Genomic DNA, 9,974 nt, shown 5'->3' with positions numbered 1-9,974 from the left:
GTTCGCTAAGAAATGCTTCGCATTAAAAAAAAAAAAGAAACATCTGTCGCTAGCGGCTGCGTTGGCAGTGCTGGCACGCCTTGATGACAGGCCCCTGCCGGATCCAACAATCTTAGAATGCCGACTTGCATTATGATCGTCACAACAGAAGTATATCCAGACTTTATTGAATTTCTCGTGCAGAATTAAGTGGCCTCTTGGATAGATGAAAATGGTCTGTTTCCTCACCTTTCTTTCTTAACAGCGCAGCCGTTTATGACAGCCGTTAGTTGTAATCCGTGAACAGAAAACTATCATCATCATGAACCAGCGCGCGCTAGGTTCGTCCTCTCCTTCCTCTTCGGCCATTTCTGCTTCACTCCAAGAACACGGGCACCGATTTGTCCGACGTGGGTTGAAATAACTCTGGTAAGTGCGAGAACGAGTACAGAGAGAAAGAAAGAAACAGAGAAATTATTAGCGAGAAAAATTTACCAGCGGCCGCTTTGTCGAAGCGTAAAAGCGTCAGTGGGCTCTTCGCAGGAAGGGCTCCAATTCTCCCACTTGACCGATCCATCGCCAGCTGTCTCCACCAATTCAAAAGTTAATGAATTTGATTAATTTAATTACTGCCGCTATTGATGGTAAAATACCAGCCACTACAAAAAAAGTTAGTATGGATTAATTGAACATCTAAATAGCGCGAACTTCAGGGACGAAAGACACAAGAATGTGTGTGTCGCATTCTCCTGTCTTTCGTCCCTGAAGTTCGCGCTATTTAGATGTTCAAATGGAGTACCAACTAGCCCAAACATATGCACCTTGCTAACTTATTTCTCCGTTTTTTCATCGCTAATTCACTTTGATAGCATAGCATCAGCGATTCCTGCTTTATCTCTTGCGTGGTCAGTCTTATATGTAATCCTTTTTTTCGTTGTTTGAGAGAACTAGCTTGCTTACCTCTTGTCTTCGTGCTTTACCTCCTCCCTGATTTGCTTCTTCATAAATCACTCTATAGTTACGGTTTTGTTCATTCCATATAAGTCGTTTGTTGTTTCTTTTTCTAAGGCATCGTATTTGTTCCATAAAGGGCACTCCTCAATTTCTGTGTTTTTACCCTTACTACATCTGTATGTTAATTGGCCTGCTGATCTTTGAATAATTTTGCTATCGGTATTTTATGCATGGCATAGGTAAAGTCCCTGAACTTTAGGCATAGGGCGACTTTAGCGCAGCCTGTGATCACTACATTTGATGCTTTTTCCATTGTTCCTGCGTCATGTACTGTGCCTGCATCCATGCACATTTGAAAACTATTTCGTTTTACATCGAAGCTGTATGTATATATTGGCTACCTGAAATTGTCAATAGATCTGTCTCATCGATTTCCTGACCTCTTCTGGCTTCACAAATGGTGGCGTTACAGGTTACAGCGTAGTGGCATATCATAGAGCAGATACCAAAACAAACTCGCTTTTTTTTTACAATTAGATTCTTTTTTTTTTTTTTTTTTGCAAGGAACAAGGCAAATTTACCAGCGCAGAAAGACGAAACACTTAAGAAAAAACGCACACACACAAGGCTGTGTGTGTGTTCCTTCTTAATTAAATGTTTCGTCTTTCTGCGCTGGTGTCCGACGCTGGTAAATCTATCTTAATCATGAACCAACTCGCCCAAGCTGCAGTTTGAACAAGGCAGTCCGAGTTCGAGGAAAATGTTGCCCATTTCAAAACCGGAGCGTGGCTAGCGCTGCCCTAGGTGCATGAACACTGAGCTGTTATGATAAACATACCACATGCGGATTAGGAATGAAATCATGATGATGCGCGCGAGATTCACAATGCTGATTCATCCGCGCTACTTAAGCGCCATCGCTTGTTGGCGAAGAAAACCACTCGTCGATTCACGTCGCCTTCGCTCGTATCGATTATGAGCGACGCTCAGAGATGGCGCGAAAGCCGGTTCTGCCGCGTTGCTTCCGCGAAAAGCAGTTTCCTTCCGCTGCTGGTGAATCGCTCGTTTCCCGTCGACCGCTGCCGTGATTGTTCATCCATCCATTGCGAATCAAGAGGCAAACAGCTGCGGCTATCTTTCTAGCGCTCGCTTACAGCGAGGCGCACTCGGCGAGCCTGACGCCGACATGGCTCTGCGGAGTGTCGCACCTCGCAAAACTCCGGGCACTTCGACGCTGCGCGAGGTGTTCCGTCGCGGCAGTGTCGCTGTGGCGCACTGACCCCAGAACCATCAGCTGAGAGCGCCCAGCCCAACGCGGGCGTCAACCGGACCCAGAGATGCCGTCGTGCTGCATCGACGCTGTGGGCGAAACCAACGACGGGATTGCGCTGGTGTTGACGACCGGTGACCACTCGCCGCCTGTCGCCCTGGGCAGCCGTCAACGGCGGCTATGAAAGGAGCCGCAGGAACCCGCTATTGCTGTATATACCGAGGACTAGGCTCGTGAGAAAAAAAATAAGGAGTGAGAAAATTGCCACGGGGCGTTCGTTCGTCCGCTCACTGTCAAGACGATGGTGTCCATAATCAAGAATCAGATTCTCAAGCACCTTTCCAAGTGAGTACCCAACATATTCTCCCTCACGAAGCTGATCGCTCACAAGCGTGTATGAAATATGCCGCGGCGCGCGCATTCAACGAAAGCACTACGGTGCGAAAGTTGAGCGACACTAATGAGTTTAGTATCGCTTCGCGACGTCCCTTTGCCGCGTCATGAAAAAACCGGATCCGAATCACATTTGCGAGTGACTCTTCCAGTGTTTCATAACGCCTTCCCCGATTCAGTGTTTTTGTTGTAAAACACAGCAACCGTGCGAGCAGTCACGCGATGCTGGAGGGAAGTTAACAGGTGTTGCCGAAAAACATACGCTAGAAACTGTTGATTGTTTGACAAACGAAGCTCTTCGAAGTGTACGGATCGCATTACAGTAGTTCATTTGGCCTCCGTGTTACGTCACAGAAACGATTTTAAGCTTGGACCTGACGTTCTTGGTGTCGCGCCTACGCATCGTGGCACCCGAAAGTAACTCAGCGTGGCGGTGCATGATACGTGCGCTATTACAGTTCGCTATCCATCACGCACCCAGAATACGCGACCAGCTGCGTCAGGTATAATGGAGCGGGTTGTGTCTGTGCTGGAAATGCGTATTGTCTCTTGCCGTTTGAATCGTGTAATAATCGATGACGAAGGGCACTACTGCGTTTCCAGTGCGCTGTATAAACGCAAGCTCGCGCGGTCCTCGCACAACTGTCTGGGCTTGCGTCCGCCTTGCACGAATGTGTCCACGCAGTTGTATTGCAACTTTCCCTTAGACTGAGGCGACACGCTTCATGGGTTTTGAAGGAAACTAGGCCACTGCTTTCGAGACAGTCCCGGAAAAAAAAACAAAAACAAGAAAGTAATAAGCCGAGGCTAAATTTGGTCCTATTCGACTTTGACACTTTTACGTGCTTGTTCGTTAGCCGATGTTTCAAAGCTACGAAACATATGTTCACAGTTGCAAGAACTGAGTTGTAAGTTTTCGTCTTTTGCAAGGCAGTCTCTGCATAGTGGGACTGAGGGGAAAATGATGCAACAGATGTTGCAAACACGTTTTGTCACCATTTGTTTGGGTTGTTGTCTGCGATGTGTGTACATTGTATTGGAGGACGTGTTGGTACATATGCTTTGTTTTTTTTCCCTGCTCAATTCGGTCTTTAGTTTTTCAAATTTATTGATACCTTTACACAATTGGGCAATTGGGCACGTATAGAATGGTACTTCATAGATAAATAGTTTTCTTGGAGAAAATGTACTCTTTTTGTGTCATGCTACATGCATGCTTTTTCGTCTTGTTCTTTGAGCACTTTCTTAGACCTCTTGGATTTGACATTTGTTTACAGCAGTGATTTGACATTTGTTTAGAGCCCCATAATGGCCCCAGGAACCATTTGTCTATGATAATTGTACAAATTTTGGGAAAGAGGTGGTCATTCATTTGAAAATTAGATGCATGTAATAATCAATGTCCGATCGCTGTCTTAAATTGTGTGGCCTTATAAAAAATGTATGCCTGCAATGTTTACGTCTGGGCATCTGCAGTAACATACGTTTCCTATAGGCACTTTTAAATATAAGTGCATAGCAGCTTCATACGGTGCAATCCCATTGCTTACAGACAAGTGTGCGAAGATTGTTCATGCGGTCTATTTGCATATCATGGCAGCACCAAGCAAAAGTTTCATTAGAAAGGGATGCACTCACTTGAGCTTTTATTTTCACTGCCCTTAGGGGTTTCACATTAGGTAAGGCAGGGGCATATGAACAAAATATCAAGGCAATAGTCAAACAGAGTACAAAAGGTTGAGGAAATAAGGCATCATAGTGGTGATATGGCTGGACAAAATCTAGCAATATGTAGCGGGTACAAAAAGATGGAAGAAAAATAGGAAAAAGCGTTAAGTTTTATTGACAAATAAATCCCTGCAGGGTGACAGACTGAAGATATGGTACAAAGTGAAGGCTGGGGAATTGAAGTAAATGGAACCTACATATCTGTTAGCATACTCTTTAAACCAGAGATGGAATGGCTACGCTGGGCAATGCTTGTAAGAAACTTCGGGAGGTTCGTTGCTAGTGCGAAAAGCAAGCCTTCAAAGAGGAACTGGAAATAGCCTATCTTGAAGTCATTCGTTGACGCTTCTTGTTTGTGCCTCTTATCAACAGCACACTTCCCACAGCAGTGGGGCGCATTAACACCGCCACAGAAAGGGCTGTAGTCGTTTCAAGTGGTACTCGTTATCTTATATAAAAAATTTTAAAATTTAGTGCTTACAAGTGTACTTTAGCCCAAGATAAGCAAAGATGTCTGTTTTGACGTGCACCGGCAAACGTCTCCATGTGTACAAAGTGTTACAATAACTGCAAGTTCATTTCTTGAGATCAAGAAAGCAGTTCGCATATCTTTTCTTCTACTATGTGCTAGAGGAGAAAACGCAATCACACCACTATTCAAAGCTACACTCAACAGTAACGTAATCGCCTTACAAGAAGAAAGGAAATCGGTTGAGGAACACATTTTCTTGTTAGACACGTCCGGGCACTAAGGTGACAGGTAATTAAAGCAAGGAGAGTATAGGGGCCATTATCTGTAGTTCTTACTCAAAGTGTGATATTTATGATAAAACAGGAAATGAAATTGGACTAAAAAAACAAAAGCAATTTGCCTCTGGTAGGGAACAGGACCCACAACCTCTATGCACCACACACATAGTGCAGCAGCATTGAAATGGTTCCTGCTGGCTGCAAGCTGTTTTCTTTTTTTTTACACTTTAGTTTCTTTTATGTCTTGATTGCTACACTTTGAATAAAAAAAACTACAGATAACATGCCTGATTCCTTGCTTGACTTCATTATTCGTTCCCCTCATATAAACAGTTAGCGATTCAAGGTTTTTCTTGGATTTCTATGAATCAGTTTACCTGCATTTATCGAAAACATGAAGGATGCTACTGAAACCGGTGCTGGATGACACAAAAGGCAAAGAAATGACCAATTTTTATGAGGGGTGCATTAGCCGTTTTATTTTGGATGGCTTGACAGGCGTGCTGTTCAAGTATGCTACACACGGACTGGGTGATCTGATCTCTTACATTCCTGTTGAGAACAAAGAAAGGGTATATGATCACGTGGTCCATTTATTAGATGCAACCGTAAAAAACCAACAGATAAGGAAGCCAAGGGTAAGGATTGGGGTGCCATTTGTAATATTTTGTTGAAGTGCAGCTATTGCGAGATAGTACTGGCAGGGTGTCTATATTCTGTAAACTTGACAAAAGTTACAGAAATATTTGAATTTTAGTAGTCTTTCATGCACCTCCACATATTGCACAATTTTCGAGGTGAAATAAATGCTGCAAACCTAAATTTTCTTTAAGCAGAATGAAGTCCTTGAAGGAAGGTCAGGCCAGTCCTTTGGCTCTATTTCCTCACCTATTTCTGCCACATTATGATTCAATAAATTTTGAGAAAGCCTGTCAACCTATATGAATTTACAGGAAACTTGTGCTAGCAGAGTCACATGCTTTTGTGGTAATGGAAATGCAATGTTATGGGTGCACAGCTTTCTGTTGAAAGAATGATCTTGTGTATTTTAAAAGGCAACAATGACCCCAGTGCATTTTCTTATTGTCATTCTGTGCTATTGGGCTAAGTTCAGCAGTACCTAATTTCATGGAAGGTCTACATTTTGCTATAGGTTTCCTTGCAGAATTTATATAGTTCTTACTGATCATACTGGTTTGCTGTATAATTGTATACAATATTTCGGTGAGAACAGGGGCTGGCTGCATGCTGAAAAAAATTTTTTTTTAAAAGCATGTGTCTTTGCATGGCACTGGCCTTTTGCAAGGTGCTCAGAATTAGAAAAGTACAGGAACGATGCATCGTTTGAGTCGGAATTTTATTGAAGTCAGATGTTCACGGTGATGATGCCCTTGTTCAAGAACTGTCAAGAACTTCTTGCACACATGCACACGGTTTTGTGAAACATACGTGCGTTCTCGGGACACGTATAAGCACTACATATCAGCTTACCGTTTCTCGTGTTGGTAATACCCATGTTGCCATTGGCAGCGTTACCCAACCGTAAACATCTGGTTCAGTTAAATAACACTTATGCGTCTATTCAACATATATAAGTGTGCGTATAAAATTTATACAAATCTTTAGCGTCATTTTGTAACATGTCGCTCAGTAAAAAAAAGTTACGCCATAGTCACCTACCCGCCGCATGCTTCGCATCACATCGACTCCCACGGTACGTGGGATCTGCCGAATTTTTTTAACATAAGATAGCTATTATGCATAAAAAAATTATATGGCAAACAGATAATCAACACATTAGCAGATGAACCTTCAAGAACTGTGCTTGAACTAAAAAGAAAGCAGACTAACTTTACAGATGAAAAGCCCCCCCCCCTTCCAAAAAAGGAAAGAAGCATAACAGAAAATACACTTCTGTAAAGCCAAGATAATTTAAAACAAACTAAGACTGATGCCTGCAGCAGTACAAAGGGGAAACGATAACGTTGCCAGAATATATATATATTTTTTTCAGTAGGCATTTCTTCTAACATTCCTATGCACCTTCGTAGTAATACTGTCTTTAAAATACACTAGACCTGACCTTCTCCCAGTTCTTTATATTCTTCTAAACTGTTCAGTAACCACTATAGACTATTTTACGGAGGGGTTTCGGTGCTGCCATGCTGGGCTGTTAACCTTGCCGCGTTTTATCTTGAACAACTAAGCGAACAGTGTTATGGTGGGCATATACACATGAAAATTGTTGGGTTGGTGCATTCTGCGTTTCCTGACTTTCCTGGCTGTTAACCTTGCTGCGTTTTATCTTGAACAGTTCGCGTCAGGGGATACAAAAATAAGAAAACATTCGTTTAACATATGCCTTACGTAACATAGTCTATAAACAGCAGTAACAACTATAGACAGATGCAGCTCTGCACCTCCACTGTTTCTTTTTCTTTATTTCTTTTTTTTTTGCCTCCTACAAGTTTTGAGGGTGCTGTCCGTCTCATTTATAACTTTTCGAGATTGCAAGGGGCAAGATGCATGTAGTACAGAAAAAATTATGTACCATTGTTATTTTAATTTTGGTGAGGCATTGTATTCATGCTCAGTGCTTTGTCGCAGATGGCAGCACTGTTGTGTCGGCATGAATCACTTGCCTAAGCCTTGCAGAACGACACATTTTGTCTCATTAACTGCAGCGCCCAACACCTTGTGCACTCTGATGTAAAAATGCAGATTGGCCGTCTGATCTTGTGATACACATCTGTAATTACCAAACTGCGATATCTCGCAACTTTCCTCAGGGGGAAGTGAAGTTGGCACATACGGGCATTTTTTTATTCTATGGCTGGCATCGCAAAACGTGCCACAGGGCAACATAGGTTCAGGAGCACGATGGATTGCAGCACAGTGAAAAATAAGGAGCACTCACATTCCAGAAATTCGGCAGATCCCACGCGTTGTGGGAATCGGTTTCATGCGAAGCAGTCGGCGAGTACTTCTACGCTGTATCTTATGGCTTTGAGCCAAGTGTTACGAGGTGGATTGATGTGTTTTTGTAAGTTTAGTAGGTGTGTGCACATTGTGGGCTTACTAGGCAAGTTGACAGCACTGGCGTTTAAAGGGTAACTTATGGTGCAACGTAATGTCAGCCCTCATGTTAGAGTACATACGTCAGTATTATCGAAACTAAGTGCACTTTATGGGGCAATCATGGGAATATCGTACATAACTTTCGTTACTGTATTCCTTTGGGGTCGAGCAATGCTTCAATATAGCTTGTTGCATCATAGGAAAACAAATGTAATGTTCATCCCACGAAACACAAGAAAAGCTAGAAAACTTCTACTAAACATCTAGAAAGGAAACTCCAAAAGTATATTAGAAGTTTAGTTGAGATGTTATTTAGACGTAAGCAGCTCAAAACTTCCTGTAGCTGTGCTAACGCCACGTTATTAGAAGTCTAGAAAACTGCTTGCAAGAATTCTAAAGAACTTCTTGCTAGACCTTTTTAAGAGATTTTTTAGACATTTATTTTTCACGCAAACCAGCTTGTCGAGGAGCTTGCCCTAATCAAGTCGTTGCATCATGCCAGCCTTTTGCAATCACGTTTTAGCTGTTCACTGTCAAGCGTAATAGGTAAAGGGATGCCTGTGTAGTATGGCATCAGGTTTCTTTCTGTAGCTTCTCTAGCGAGTAGAATTGATAATTCAAAAAAGGCAGAAGTTCAGGGGAAGATGGAAGCTTGAAGAGATAAGAAATTATTGCACACGGGGTGTCGCTGGCGCCATTTCGAAAAGCGGACTTGCCAATTCACAGCTTTGAAGAAGACAAGTTTGCTTGTCGAAGTGCTGACTCCAGCGACACCCCTTGTCAAAGAATTTCTCATCTCCTTAAGCTTCCATCTTCCCCTGAACTTCTGCCTTTTTTTGAATTATCAATTCTGCTTGGTAGAGAAGCTCCAGAAATAAACCTGATGCCATATTACGCAGGCATCCCTTTACCTATTACGCTTGACAGTGAACAGCTAAAAGTGATTGCAAAACACTGGCAGGATACAACGAATTGACTAGCGTGTTGCTGGAGCCAACATTTTGACAAACTAACTTGTCTTCAAGTTCCAGCCTTGAAGAAAAGTCCACTTGTCGAAACGGCTCCAGCGATACCGTGTTCAAGAATTTTTTATCTCAGCAAAATTGGTGTTCTTCTGGCCAAAGAATTAGTTAGTCCTGTTCAGACATGACATTGCCTTAATTCATTGCTCTCAACACATCTAAGCATTTTGATGTCGGCCCATTTTCACTTGTGTTTTATGGAATGCGTTATACCACACTTCCAAAAGTAAATGCGAAATTCCAACAAATGTTGTTGGTCATGCATAACCTTTATTGTAGCAATTCCAAACAATACGTTGGTCACTTGATATAAGTTGGAGCAATGGAATTGATGACTTTGTTCAAGAACCTGCACGCAAAAGGCACAGTAAAGTACAAGGTATATCAAATCAAGCACACATGTATCAGCACAACAAAAATCGGAAGGCTGTCTTGGCAAACACACGAGCACAGCAGCAATACTTTGCTAAATCATCGAACATTTGTAAACGCCAATAGGAGCAGTTCAATGGCTTATTTTGTCTCAATGAAGTAAATTTAGATATGTTAAAGAATCTTGGGTAGGCAATATTTAGAGTTCCTCCACAGTGGTGTGTGTCAATAATATTGTGGTTTTGGGAATACCTGGAATTCTAATTTCATCCTGCACAGAAAAGGCACGATGAACCAAGAAAATGTTTCTGTCAAGCATGCACCTACACCAGCATAACAAAGAAACAAATAAAACGAAACAAGAGGCTAGTTTAGTTAAACAACGAACGCCGTAGCACAGGGCGACATTGGTTTAGGGAAAAATTCCC

At 42.4% G+C, this 9,974-nt stretch overlaps 1 protein-coding gene across 1 annotated transcript in view; it reads left to right on the top strand.

Annotated features, from left to right (window-relative positions):
* The first annotated feature begins 1,978 nt into the window (after nucleotides 1-1,978).
* The window catches only part of LOC119383861 (UHRF1-binding protein 1), a 71,415-nt gene continuing 63,419 nt past the window's right edge, over nucleotides 1,979-9,974 (top strand). The window contains exon 1 of the mRNA XM_037652131.2: nucleotides 1,979-2,548. Within this exon, the coding sequence (XP_037508059.1) occupies nucleotides 2,505-2,548 (44 nt within the window). The 5' untranslated portion in view covers nucleotides 1,979-2,504. The remainder of the gene's footprint in view (nucleotides 2,549-9,974) is intronic.

Source organism: Rhipicephalus sanguineus, chromosome 2, assembly GCF_013339695.2.
Source record: "Rhipicephalus sanguineus isolate Rsan-2018 chromosome 2, BIME_Rsan_1.4, whole genome shotgun sequence".
Lineage (NCBI taxonomy): Eukaryota > Metazoa > Arthropoda > Arachnida > Ixodida > Ixodidae > Rhipicephalus > Rhipicephalus sanguineus.
Note: the sequence above shows the minus strand (reverse complement) of the source record. Positions and strands in the feature narration are given on the sequence as shown.